Raw genomic sequence first — 15,015 nt, 5'->3', positions numbered from 1 at the left:
TATAGTTATTTGCTAGGGGGTGCTGTTTTCCAGCGCCATCATGATTGAATTTACTCTGGAGAGTGTTGATTCCTGTTTGTGTCACCAGTCAGAATTCTGAAAAAAAAATAAATAGAACTCTCAGAGTTAATTCCAAACAGACAAATATGTCTCTTTTCTAAAGAACCGTTTTGTTCCCCAACAGATAAAAAAGAGAAAATAACTTCTTCTCCTGTTTTTTTTTTTTTTAATCTGTTTTTCTTGTTTCTCAGTCACTGCCCTGTCTCTGAAGTGATCTGAGGGTTTGGACCAGATGCTCAGGGCTAATGTCAGAACACACGGGCCGAGACTTTTTCCTGAGCCGGCTCAAAGCCAAAGGTCGACCTACACGGAAAAACACTCTCTGCTTTTGATCTCGCACTGTGACCTCGAAAACAAGATAATTATCCTTCTCTCTCTCTCTCTCTCTCTCTCTCTCTCTCTTCCTCTTCCTGTCTCTCCTACTGTTTCCCTCACTCTCTTTCTCTCATTCTCCCTCCCTCTCTCTCTCTCTCTCTCTACCTCTCTTTCATTCTTCTGCTACGCCCCCATCTCTCTCCGTTACAGTGAAAGACAAAGGATTCCAACTCAATCAACCCGCTTCACTCAAACACACACACACACACACACACACGGATATGCTGTCACGAGATGAAGCCCTGCAGTCCATACAGTGCATATGCGAACTGATAATCCGAGAGAGGCCATAGCTATGTTAACTCTCCGTTACCTTATTATCCAATCAAATCTTTCTACTGTCTCCCTTTACCCAGTCAAATACTTCTGGTACCCCAAATCACCCAATCGACGTGATGCCTGCCATTCTACCTATGACTTTAGTCGACCCCATGACTGAGAGATCCATGGAAAGGTTTTTTTTTTTGTACATTTACATTCACATTTATTCATTTAGCAGATGATTTCATCCAAGGCCAACTTCCCAGACTGGCAGAACACAAATAAAGCACATATCCATTAAGGAAGTGACTGTTTTATAGGTACTTCATTGGGATAATTGGCACTTTTTGTTTTTGTGTTCTTTTCATTTTATAAAACCAAACGAAAGAAAAAAAAAAAAAAAGCCAAAATTGACATGTTGTATTTGACGGAGTATGTTGCTTGACAGTCAACAAGTACTGGAAACCCATTTTAAGCTATGTGGTTTTGTTTAATATGTCTTTGCTGTGGGAGATTTATGACACTTTGGTAAAATGAGTCCCCCTTTCTTGAGAAGGGAGATATTGAACAGAAATGCACTGAAGTATCCATCACAGACTTGGATCTAACTTCAATAGCACATAACAGATGTGAGATTCACAAACCAGTGACTTGGAGGTAAACAAATGCCAGATGCTGCAATTAGGGAACATGAACTGACCAATTAGAACCGGGGGGGGCGGAGCCAGTGCCAGATGCCTGAGAGGGAGCAGAGATCTGATGTGTAAGCCACAGGCTCAGTGAAAACTAACACAGCTAACAAACAAGCATGTTCACTTTGATCTGACCACATCAAACACACACTGGTGACAAGCCAAAGGTCACCTGCAGGTGTGTGTGTGTGTGTGTGTGTGTGTGTGTGTGTGTATGTGTGTTTGTTGAGGGGGGAAGAGAGAGAGAAAGAGAGAGAGAGAGACAGAGAGTTTGTGCCTGTGTGAGTGAAAGGGAGTTAGACAAAAAGAGAGGGGAGAGAGAGAGAGAGAGGGAGAGAGAGAAAGCAAAAGAAGGAGGAGGAGAAAGACAGAGATAGAGAGAGTGTGTGAGAAAGAGAGACAGAAAGAGAGAGGTACCGATATGTATATGCATGTGTGTGTCTATGTGTGTGTGTAAGAGAGAGGGAGAGAGAGAGTGGGAAAAAAAATGTGTGTGTGTGTGTGTTTCCTCATGAGTGCAAGGGGAAGGGCTCCTACCTTTTCCTGGTACTGGCGTCGCGAGGAGTCGAGGGACTGGATGAGCGCGGTGGCATGGCCGATAAACATGGCGTAACACGTTGCTCCCACAATCATGCTGAGCATGGTTAACCAGATATCAGACATGCTCTCCGGTGCCTGTCTGCCGTAGCCGATACACAACATATGACTCATGGCCTTAAACAGAGCAAAGGAGTACAGCTCGCTCCAAGAGTCGTTCTGCACGGCAGAGAGAGAGAGAGCAAGAGAGAGAGAGAGAGAGAGAGAGAGAGAGAGCGAGAGAAAGAGAGAGAGAGAGAGAGAGAGAGAGCGAGAGAGAGAAAGAGAGAGCAAGAGAGAGAGACAGAGAGAGAGAGAAACATTCATAAGAACATTTTACAGAAATAAATCACCCTAAAAAATGATAAAAGTGCATCACGCCTCATGAGATACAGACAGAGGGTGGAATAATGGTGGAATCCTTGTCTGGACTCCCCAACGGGAGTCTGGTCAGACCCATCTCAGAGGAGGAGACACTGAGTCTGCCTATTTTACAAAAAAACCCCGCGTGTGATTTTAAAGCCACAGGAGTTGTGTGTTACATTCACTGTCAGCTCTCTTCTGTTCACAACTGGGGAAAACAAAGAACTGTTCACGCAGTAGTGTACATGAGACCTTCAGCATCCTGGCCTTTAACATGACGTTTCATCATAATCAAAGCACATATCAAACTTGTGTGTGTGTGTGTGTGTGTGTGCGTGACAAAAACATTTCATACATACAGACATTATTTAGTGACACTTTATAAAGTGGGATTCTTGTTGCTTGATCCTATTCAGTACATAAGTTGCATGTGTGTGTGCGTGCGTGCGTGTGTGCGTGTGTGTGCGTGTGTGCGTGTGTGTGTGTGTAAGTGCCAATACTATGGTACTTAATATTTAAATCATAAGGTTTTATGACAGTATATATCATGCTTCCATAATGTGTCATAAAAGCTGAAATAGGCATTTATACCTGCTGCTCGTTATCTATAGGTTCATTCATGTAACATTCACCATTTGACATCATAACGGTACCATTACGATGAGACAGTTTTGTCACTGCCAAAGGTGACGTGAAACAAGCGGCTGGAAATTGGGACAAAAGGGAATTGATTTTGGCGAGACTTTCATTTCAAACAGAGGACCACAGCACGTCTCTCATGGCAGCGTTATGGTTTTCCCTACGTCACCTGCTAGGCTGACATCTGCTTCACTCCTTTTGCGTTCAGTTTAAGTGAAGGTGAGATATGGCTGTGAAACACCAGACAGAGAGGACGGGGAATTTTGAGGAGAAAGACAGTGACGCGTGTGTGTGTGTGTGTGTGTGTGTGTGTGTGTGTGTGTGTGTGTGTGCACGCGTGCCTGTATTTTCTCTAATCTCAGTGATGAGTTGGTATTGTCTGTGTCTGTCGGGCCACAGCTCTGCTTCCCAGCATGCTCTGCTCTGAGTGAGAGAGGAGGGATGCACGCTGCCACTGATGTCTTGAGAGCGTCACCTGGGCGACAGGATGACATCACTTCCTTCAGCGTCCCCGCACCGGCAAAAACACCCAAACTCACCTCCCCACCTGGTAACAGTGACTATAAATCTACCCAATACATTTCTCCCTACTTCTCTTCTCATGTATACACACACACACACACACACACACACAGAGGAACACACGGCGGGTGGAATAAAAGGCAGTCTGAATCTCGGGCGTGTGTTTCAGAGACAAGCAGAGTGGTGAGGGGATTTGTGTTGTCTCTGAGCAGTCTCTGCTCGCACCACTTGTTTGGACTGTTCAGTCTGGAGCAATGAACGCTGCACCAGTGCCGTCTGTGTGTTTGGATATGACACATTTCCCATGAGCCTCCTCTCCAAAGCCAGCGCCTCCGGCCCCACTTACTCTGTCTCTCTCTCTCTCTCGCTCTCTCTCTCTCTCTCTCTCGCTCTCTCTCTCTCTCTCTCGCTCTCTCTCGCTCTCTCTCTCTCTCTCTCTCTCTCTCACACACAAACACACACATACATAGACACACACATGCACACACTCACACAGGCACGCTAACAAACTAACATTCACTAGTACGCCCACTGATTTACTTTGGTAAGTGCTACTTTACACTATATTCACAAGTGTTTCTGTAATCAATCAGCCCTGGCTAGTGTGGATTCTGTCAGATTCCCAGAGTTCACTTAGCACTGGTTGAGCGACTTGCACGATACGGTTGGAGTGTATTCGGAGGCGGAGTAAGTTTGAGGCCTCTGTGTGAACTCCCTCTTCAGAAAGCGGAAAATGGATGGAGGACTAGTGCCAGTTTTGAGCTCTGATGCCATGCTGTAGAGTTTCCTCTCTGGAATTTGCTGGGGTTTTTTTTTTCCATTCTCTACTTCTCTGTTTTGCTGAAGCTATTCTTTACAGTAACTTGTGAGTGAAGACACACCTCTAGAGTAACCTTGGGGTCAAGAGCCATGCTCCTCGGGGTGTATCAAGTAAACCGTTAAACCGTGCTCAAACCAAATGGCCTCTGCTTACTAAACCATTCCTGCCCCTATTGGTCACTCCAGATGCCAGTCAGAGTCCTGTGTGTCAACTGGTCAGTGTACGAGCGCTCTTCCAATCAGAGATGGACCCTGAATATGCTAAAATGGTCAATGAATTGTGCTGACCTTGACAGACAGAATAGGAGCCTTTTTTCTGTCTGGTTGCGGTCTCAATCTCGTCTAGCCTGCACAAAGCCAGAGCGACCTGCCTCTTTCATGAGCGATGCCTGGTCAACAAAAACGGGGCCATTCTTTCACGTCCCGAGATCCCGCATCGACCGGTGTGACACAAGAGGTCAACCCATGCCACGGTTACCTAATAAGCAACGTGAATGACATTTACTAGACTAGGCTTTCCCCTTAAGCTAAGCAAAGGCTGAATAATTACCATAAACCACTACATACGCATATCACATGTTTAAAACATGTTACCGTTGAAAAAAACTCATTCATTTACGCTCACTTGTCTCCAAGGTGCTATACGTGTGCCACGTTCCTGTCAGAAATCAAAGAAAATTCACATTTCCCCGTTCAACTCACGAAAACGAGACGTTAAAAAAACTAAAAACATTCATTACTAGCTAATCCATGTAAACACACACACACACACACACGTGTAATTGGCCAAATGAAGGATTAACACACATTTAACAGCTGGTCCTGGAGGGGGGGCGGAGCCATGAGGCATTGGGAGAAAAAGAGGCAAACACTGGATTTATGACACTGCCACATCAGATCAGCAGAGCCCTCTAGGAATCTTTATCCTAGAGAGTACTAACCCTCAAGACCCAGAGAGAAAGAGAGACAGACAGACAGACAGACAGAGACAAGGACAGAGAGAGAACCAGAGAGGCAGAGAGAGAGAGAAAGCGAGGGAGACAGAAACAGAGAGTGAGAGAGAGAGAAAGAGAGAGACAGACAGACAGATAGACAAACAGACAGCGACAGAGAGAGAACCAGAGAGGCAGAGAGAGAGGAAGAGACAGAGAGAGAGAGAGAGAGAGAGAGACAGAGACAGAGGGAAAGACAGAGAGGCAGGGAGTGAGAGAGAGAGAGAGAGAGAGAACCAGAGAAGTAGGGAGAGAGAGAGAGACAGAGAGAGAAAAAGAGAGGCAGAGAGAGAGAGAGAGAGAGAGAGAGAGAGAAGCACAGTGGCAGAGAGAGAGAGAGAGGCACATGGGGACCACATTAGGGTTGCTTAAAACAGAGCTCTAACTACTTCAGTTTTAGCCTTTTTTTTTTCTGGTCTCCTCCGTTTGGATTAGCAGGGAGGTCTCTGCAGGTTTACAGAGGACTGTCTCGGTGGACTGAGTGTGTGGTGTGAGGATGACAGGAAGCAGAACTCAGACACCTCTTCTCTGCTCCGACCTGAAGAGTGACTCATCGTAACTCCGACTGTGAATTGTTTGTTTTCCTTGATTTGTGAGTGTATGTGTGTGTGTGTATGTGTGTATGTGTGCGCATACACGTTAATGTACGTGTGGGCCTCCGTTTGTACGTTTGCACATGTGCATGCGTCCATGGCCACACAATAAATCTGCACGTCTGTAAGTTATTCTGGTAATACATAATATTACCTAACTGCTGCACTCTCTCCCTCTCTCTCTCTCTCTCTCTCTCTCTCTGTCTGTCTCTCTGGAGCCCAGCCGGACATAGCAGATTAAACCAGTGTCTCTCAGAAGTCACAGACTACAGCTGGATAACCAAGCAGATCAAAGGTTGTTATACTAATGCCATTGACCTGAGTAGGGGAGATTATAAATCAGGTAATGTGAATTAAAAACCGAAACCATCTGGGTCTGATTTATATAAGTCTGAAACGTTGTTTGAATCGGATGGGTATGTTCTAAGAGAGTGAATCCTGCTCCTAGAACCCACGGACTCAAATCTACAGAAAACATGCTTATTTTCACCTGAACCCCTGTTTAGCTTGGTCAAGGTCAGGTGTCCGTCGGGATGGCTCGAGGATTGAGTACGTGCTCAGGGTCCAGCCACAGACGCCCGTACCCACGCACGTGCGCACGCACGCACAGACACACACACACACACACAGAAGAAATTCCATCTTCCATCTGTGACCTTTCACTGAGCCACACATACCGGCTTTGTTTCTCCAGCCTCCGTGTGCTATGGTAATATTTTTTAGTCTAACTAGGAGATATATTCTGTTCCTATGTCTATCTATCTATCTATCTATCTATCTATCTATCTATCTATCTATCTATCTATGTGTCCATCTAGCTAGCTATTTATTCATTTTATCTGTGTGTGTGTGTGTGTGTGTGTGTGGTTTATCTGTGCGTCTGTGTGTATGTGTATAGGCCATCAGTACTGGACTGCTCTCCGGTCTGTCGGTCTATTTAGAGTTTTAGAGCTCTCAGTTGGGTGGCTGTCTCCTCAGACAGGTGAAGCTGAGTCTACAGTGAGACAGATGCCTTACACATCCACACCCACAGCGGTGAGACACTGCCAGACATACGCTAACCCGGAGACGCGGCCTCCACGTCACGAGATTCACGCTAGCAAATGCTGCTGATACAACACCATGAAAGAGAAGAGGTTTTGCCCACACGGTCTTCAGCTCAGTGCAATTCAGCTCACCGACGGCCAACACGCAAGCTAATCACCTGAATTACTAATGTTCATACACGAACAAATACACGTTAAATAAGAGTCTTTCAGTTTTTTTCGAGAGAGTAGATACAATAACGATGTAAAGAGACTCAAAAATCTCTAATCCGAAAAAAAAAAAAAAAAAAAAAAAAAGCTACTTCGCGGCACAGAAGCTACTTCACTGCCATGCGAGGTTTTCGGTTCCTTCTGGAAGAGTTTTACGGAAGAGTGTCTCTTACATCAGACTCCCCCTTAGGAGCTCAGCACTGAAAGAGCAACGAGGGCAGATGGAGTCATGAGTAACCCACTCGTTTTTTTTTTCCTTTTGTTTTTGAGCTCTCAGTGAAACTAGACGGTATCAGCTGTTTGAGAACTGTCAGCAGGTGGGTTAGCAATGTTCTCAAGCCTTGTTCTTTCTTTTGGTTTTTTGGTTTGTTTTTTTTTTTTGTTTTTTTTTGAGGTGGTTGGAGCTGAGTTATGATGTAACTAGAAACGATACACGTGGGAAACCACCCTCAAAAATCTTCCCACAACCAAAAGAACCTCTGAAGTAGTGTTTTTGCTATTTTACGGTTATCTTACTATTCTGAAATTTGAAGAAGCAGGTTTTTTTAAAAAAAAAATTCCAGAGTAATCGTGATTGGAAGAGGTTTACAAGCTTGGTCTTGATTCTAAAGTAACACCCTAAAACAGGGCCGCCCAGTTCGGGGGCCCACGGGCCACGTTTGGCGGTCCCTTTGTTTTGGTCCGCCGTGGCGTTTGGCAAGCTCATGCTTCCTCTTCTCCTATTTTGAAAGTGCTATAAAATCCCAACCGTAATGACCATGAAATAGGGGTGGGCGATCTGACGATCTGATATCGTGGATGATCCCGATTTGGTATACGATCTGCTTTTCAGAGGAGTTAGTTAACTCAGAGTAAGTAGTGAACCTAATAGAAGAGCCCCATGGCTTTGTTTTGCTAGGAGAATGAAGCCATAGGGCTCTTCTATTAGGAGGTTTTCTACTTACTCTGAGTTAACTGAGTTTTCACTAATCCCGCTTTCTGGAACACCCCCACGGTGCCGATTCTGTTTTTGTGGTTTGGAAACGGTTTGGTTTCTCCCAATGAGATTTTCAGCAATCAAAAGTTATCTGCAAAGTTTGAAGGGGAACTGTTGGGACGACTGGAGGTGATACCACAAATAAAATTACTGCAGATTAAAGAGTAGTGTTTTTATTATTCTGAAATTTTATTTTTAGATTTAGAATGTTCATTTTCTATAACATATGATGCATTTTAATGTAAAGGAATTTCATATAACATCAACATTTATTTTTGGCCCGTGGCTCTCCATCCAGATTCATTTTTGGCCCTTCATAGGAAAGAATTTGGGCACCTCTGCCCAAAAAACCCACGCAACACAGAGACTCACCTGGTTGGCGGTTTGGAGGTTATGATGAAACGATGATGAAAATATTGAAAATTCAAATTCAAAATCCACATTCAAATCAAACACAACCAATCGATGCATCCTTCTGGGTTTGAAAGCAGAACTGTGCAACATTTTTTTGTTTGTTTTTTTTAAACCAGAAAGTCTGTGGTCAGAGTCGGGGAGCGAGGAAGCACCTACCACCATCTTGTTGAGGGAGACCCAGCAGTCAGAGGGGAAGTCCTGTAGCATGGGGACCAGGAACTGCAGACAGCCGTCCCAGTGGCAGAGCAACAGCATCATCCCGATAAGGTTAAAGATGCGCATCACCGCGCTGGCCAGGTCATAGGTCATGTGAAAGATCTGAGATGAGAGACGAAAGACGAGTCAGAGGGGGTCGACCGAACAAAAAAGTTTACATACGTAAGGTCACATGACTGTCAGATGGAGGTTCTGGAGAACCAGAAGGCGCTGTGACGTTCTGAAAAACAAAACATTCGTCTTTATGTAAGGGAGACCAACTTTGTAGAGGGAGGGAGGGAGGGGGGGTCTTAAAATCCGTTTCTGGGTGGTCTAGAATTAAACTGGTTTCGACATCAACCAAAACCTGGGGTGACTGAAGGATGAGCACACCTGCAACTGAGATTAAAAGGGAACCATTATATATGTGGTGAGGGCGGGGCTGATGGGTGTGGGGGTGGCGGTGTGGTGGGGTGGGTGGGGGGGGGGGGGATCAAGAGGGCATTCTGAGTTTGTAAATTGGGGTTTAGGAAGGATTAGTTCAGTTCTCATTAACGCTAAAATCCCTCTGTATTTAAAGACGATCTGACCTTCTATGGGACAGCAGGCTTAGGAGAGCAGCGTAACTCAGAGGAGCCTGGGGGTGGGGGTGGATCAGAAACAGCTTTTTTGACCTGAGCGAGAACTCAGGTTTTGATCAGATCAGCCAACATTAAGTCAGGGATTAATGTCCAATATGCACAAGCTTAAAAACCTTTGTTTAGATCCTTATTATTTAAATCTTAAAATCTTTATTACTGGACTGGCAACATAACACGTCAATGATCGCTGGATGATAAGACTCACATGGAGGAGAACATGACTGAAGACAATACTCAGCAATTACAGGTCACCATTACCTCTAATAGGACAGGAATCTCTGCTTCCTAAATGTTCAATTTTTTTTTACGCAGGATTCAACATAACTGGAAGATCTGAGAGACAGAATGAGGGAGAGAAAATGAGAGAGAGAGAGATTGAGAGAGAGAGACAGTGAAAGAGCGAGACAGAGAAAGAAAGAGGGAGACAGACAGAGAGAGAGAGACAGGGAGAGAGAATGAGCGAGAGAGAGAATGGAACTGGAAGATCCGAGAGACAGAATGAGGGAGAGAAAATGGGAGAGAGAGACAGTGAAAGAGGGAGACAGACAGAGAGAGAGAGGGAGAGAGAATGAGAGAGAAAGACAGTGAAAGAGCGAGACAGAGAAAGAAAGAGGGAGACAGAGAGAGACAGGGAGAGAGAGAGAGAGAGAGAGAGAGAGAGAGAGAGAGAGAGATTGAGAAAGAGGCCGTGAAAGAGCAAGACAGAGAAAGAGAGAGAGAGAGAGAGCTGTGGTTTCAGTTTGACTGAGGTTACTGAGCTGAAAAAGCACTGATATTTCTGAGTGCTTTGACTCTTAGCCAAGACTGAGCCGTAGGTGGGTTTGCTAGAGGAGGAATTCGACAAGAGGGCTGACACACAGTCCTCTAAAAACCAGAAACAGGATTTGCCACTCATGAGACCAGCCGACTGCCCTATATAGGAACTATGCCAGGAATGTACTTGGGCTTGAGGTTCACATCCATCCAGCTTCGTTGGCTTTTTACACTTCTCCAAGAGATCTATTTTAGCTATTTCATACCTCCAGATGGGCTCTGGCTGTAAACATGCCAGGGCACCAGGTTTGGGTTTGATCTGCCAAGCACTTGGGAAACAACTGAATGTTGGCTTGACATTTTACGTCACGGGCCACCCTGGGCATATAGACTGATATGACTTTAAGGTTAGGTGAAAATATGTGAAAAGCCTTCAGATTCAATCTACAGATAGTCCCTTTTCCATACGACGTCCTCCAAAAATATGTGCGACAAAAAAAAAAAAAAAAGAATAAATAAAGAAAAAGCTCATCTCACATTAAGGTCAGAGGGCTCAGATAGTGTTGTTTAGAGTAGCACGCGGGCCTTCCGGCGCGTGTTTGCCGCTCCCCGTTTCCACGGCAATCTTCCCTCTCCGTCTAATAAGGGGGCGGAGGGAGAAAGGGGGGGGTTCAGTCGCAGAGAGGCGCTATCGTCACAGAAACACTTACAGCCAAGCCGCTCTGTGTGGCAGTCCAGCTCGCTGTTATTAATGAGTCACAACGAACATAAACACATAAGATGTTTGGGATTCCTCCGTCCCTCCCCCCCCAGAGCAGGCATTATTGTCAGGTGCAGGAAAAGAAAAAAAACTGTCAAACAGCCTGCAATCCTCTCACGGAAACACCGCTCTGCTTACCTCAAAAAAATATGTTAAAATAATGTACGCATGAAAAAGCTTGTATAACCCACTTACAATATTCAGTAACGAGGTAAATGTGAACTGTACTTAACCACGGGTCCATTTTACGACAGCCTCGGCATATCTCAGGATATATATCAACAATGAGCAGCTCGTAAGCCATAAACAAGCCTTGAAGGTTTCTTTTATGATGAATCATATGAAAGATTGCGACCGTCTCACAATTCATTAAACACACTTGTTTTACGGGATGTGTTGTCATTATTCCTACGCAGAGCTCGGCACTCTGTGACTGAGTTTTGGGAACTGAACGCACGGAGATGATGTATGCTCTGTTTGTAGCTACCCTGATTAAGAGTTAAATAAAAGTCCCGGCAGGGAGAGTAAATCTCGCTGTGAAGTCACACGGAGGCCAACCGTGCCCAGCCTGGGTAGAGAGCACTTGACTATGCCGAGCAGTTTGCGTAGAACGGAGAAAAATAACAGAAAAAAGGAAGATTTTAATGCATACGCGTCTGAAATACCAGAAAGGGGGATCGGGCTAACTCAGCAATAGAGCAGACCGCGTGTCACTTTACAACGAAAGATTCTTCAAAACTGAGCGATGTAGCCATTAAATCATCTGAGGTGTGCAGCCGTGAGATCCAGAGTAGCGAAGCTAAACCCAGTAGGGATTGTGAGCCGTTCTGTACGGCTAGGTTTGATTCAGTAATTGAGGGTCATGTCTGGCTCACATTACCACTCTGTAATCAAGAGAATAATTGTCCCATTTAGAGCGAAAGAACACACGTCACTGAGTCAGTGCTACTGGTTCAAGTCAGGGCAAAACTTCTTCCTCAAGGCTACACTTTCCTTGACTCTTCCTTGTCAAATCAAGTCCTGGTTTCCTGTTTTTTCAACACTACAGCCATCCAGGTAAAGAGGATGACTGGTCTGAGCCGTCTGACGTCAGATAGATAGATAGATAGATAGATAGATAGATAGATAGATAGATAGATAGATAGATAGATAGATGTGTATGTGTGAGTGTGTGTGTGCGTGTTTCATGTGATTCATTCATTCTTTAGTCACCTGGATCTAAACTTAAAGGTAATCAGGGAACTCCATTACTGACTGATCAGCTCTGGGTGCTTCAGGTGCATAAAAAGGACCAAATTTTTCCACATCATATGTATGTTTAAAAATGGTCTCTGATCTATTTCACAACTTGCAATACCTTTCATTTGTATTCAAAGCTACTGTACTTTGCTTTGATTTGAAGACTGTGCTCTCTGCTACGTAATCCAAACTGTGAATGGTGGTGACTGATTCATGCTAGGCCAGATATTTCCATCCCTCACAATCATCAAAGCAATAGACTGTCTCTTTAATGTCTGATGCATTCATCAGATCCTCATTCAGCAAAAAACAGACAACCCGACTGGATGTAAAATGCTTTGCCAGACCTTGCGGATTTTGGAATATTTCTCCCCTGGTCGACAGTCCTCCCTTTGCTTCAAGAAAAAAAGAAAAAAGAAAAAAGAAAAAAAAAAAGGAATGATTCATTTAATAAAATCACTGAAAGACGAGGATGTGAAACAATCAGTATATTTTAGCAAAGCACATGTATTGATAGTCAAAATATCCTCGAAAAAATTTGAGAGAATTAAGGGACTCTCTTTTTTTTTTTTTTTTCTCGGTTGTACCGAGGATCTGGCCTAAGATGCCCTTCTCTGTAGAGCCTCAGCACCCTTCTGCTTCCTCCCAGTGAACAAGCTGCCTGCGTCAGGCCACATAAGCAAAGCAAGTCTTCTGCTTTGACAACCAAAGCAAATGAGTGTGAGTATGTGTGTGTGTGTGTGTGTGTTTTCTTTCCTCTCAAATGTCTGCCTGTGACCTCAGAAACTCAGGCAAACTGCTGCAGCTTTGCAGCTGAATGCCTTAAGGCAATAGGGTACATTTAATAGACACAGGTGTTAGACTCACCACAAAACTCAATTTTTATTCACAGCAAGATGAATTTCTTTCTCCCCCCTCGAAATTTCCTCTTTCCTGCAGTATGGCATGTGCAAGATAACATCTGTTTTTGTGTTATTCAGCACAGGTCTGTTGTTATCATCTATCGATTTCATTTGGTTGTTGTACCTCTATCCACAACAAGCGATGTTGTTGGTTAAATTTTTCTGATAGGCTACCCCATCACCTTCACGTGTGAATTTGAACTATCCCCCAAAGACTTAAAGTGACACCACTTTGATTGAAGGGCACCTCAAAACCACTTGAATGTATTAGTGGTGTAGGCTCTGGTCTTGCCGTTTTGTTACGGCTCTCCGCGGACCATACCACAACCTCAAAATCAGAACATCAAGAGCTGTCTCTGAGTCTTCTCATTCATAGTTAAAGCACAAGTCTAAGGGAACAAAATCAAGCAGTAGACAGTGGCGTGTGTATCGGACCCAATCCAACACCGAATTTCAGTGGACAGATCACAACCCTAGACTCTGATCAGAGGACTCTAGAATCTTTGAAGGGCCTTTCCTATAGATATTGTCCCCCCCCCCCCCCCCCCCAGATATGAATCCAGCGATCCTCTGCTTTCCAGAGCAGCCTCTAGGTTTTTATCACTTCGTTAGGAGGCGTTCCAGCGTTTGACCTGGAAAACTTTGGTCGAATTCGCCTTGCTTACCTCTTCCCATTGGTGGATGTACCGGATGAGTCGTGACAGTCTTAGGAGCCTGAGCAAGCTCAGAATCTTGGTGAAACGCACAATCCTCAGGGCTCTAGCCGTCTTGTAGACCTCCGAGTCAATGCCCTTCTCCACAATGAGAAAGATATAATCCACCGGAATGGAAGACACAAAGTCTACCACGAACCAGGTCTTCAGGTATTTCTTCTTGATTTTTTCGGGGTCCAGTATGATTTCCGTGTTCTCCTCGTAAACGATGCCGGTACGGAAATTGAGCACCAGGTCCACGAGGAAAAAAGTGTCGGACACGACGTTGAAGATAATCCATGGCGTGGTGGTTTCGTCCTTGAAGAAGGTGATGCCTACAGGAATGATGATCAAGTTGCCCACCATAAACATCAGCATTGTGAAATCCCAGTAGAACCTGAGGGGACAATCACGGAGCAGAAAGGTTATGTGTGAGAACCAAACAATATACTTTGGTCTGAATACTGTCCGACAAAGATCTTTTGTGGTTCCTTATGATAAGAATGAAAGTACCTGCGATGAATTCTATTATTACATGATCACAGATGTAATACCATTTCAAATGCGTCAAACAACAACCCAGTATCCTGATTTATTCATTTGGTTACTCAAGAAATGCTGGATAATAGTGCCATTAATACTTTCAAATGAACAAAATCTGCAAAGAGAGAATAACGCTGCTAAAAGTGAACATGGATGCTGACAAACATAGCGCACCGAATTGGGCGAGGTTTTAGTGGAAAAGGGGGGCTATCGGTACTGCTGGTAATACTGAGGGGTGTTGTTTACATGATCACGTGTGAAGATGCTCGCTCCTTTACTACACGCATACTTGAATAGAGTTTAGTTTTTATCATAAAAATGAGTCTCTAGAATCGCCTAAAAACAGCAGCGGAACAGTCCTCAATTATTCCCGTCCCCCTGTATCCGCTGAGACAGGGCTACACCCTATAAATAACCTGAGCCACGATAAACACACGCGCGCGCACGTACACACAGACAGACAGAGAGGGAGAGAGGGAGAGAGAGAGACGTGGAGAGCGACCGCTAGACAGTGCGTATTGAAATAGGCGCGGTGTTGTTTTAATGCCTCACTGCTGAGGCGCATATCAAGTGTTATGCTCGCGCTCCACGCAAGGTCAGTGCAAGGACACACAATGAAGATGAGAAGGGCAGGGAGTGATAGAAAAACGGGACAATCAATCCACTCAGATCCATCAGATCCACTTTTGTCTTTGAGTGATATGGTTATAAACTATCTGTTGGTAAAACATAATTAAGTAAGTATGCTTCAG

The 15,015-nt window shown here is 44.6% G+C and overlaps 1 protein-coding gene across 1 annotated transcript in view; it reads right to left on the bottom strand.

Annotated features, from left to right (window-relative positions):
- The window catches only part of hcn2b (hyperpolarization activated cyclic nucleotide-gated potassium channel 2b), a 38,675-nt gene that overhangs the window by 21,230 nt on the left and 2,430 nt on the right, over nucleotides 1-15,015 (bottom strand). The window contains 3 exon segments of the mRNA XM_030785658.1: nucleotides 1,926-2,144; nucleotides 8,695-8,856; nucleotides 13,694-14,117. Of these exon segments, the coding sequence (XP_030641518.1) occupies nucleotides 1,926-2,144; nucleotides 8,695-8,856; nucleotides 13,694-14,117 (805 nt within the window).

This window comes from Chanos chanos, chromosome 9 (assembly GCF_902362185.1).
Source record: "Chanos chanos chromosome 9, fChaCha1.1, whole genome shotgun sequence".
In the NCBI taxonomy this organism is placed as follows: Eukaryota; Metazoa; Chordata; class Actinopteri; order Gonorynchiformes; family Chanidae; genus Chanos; species Chanos chanos.
This window is presented reverse-complemented; position numbering and strand designations above follow the sequence as displayed.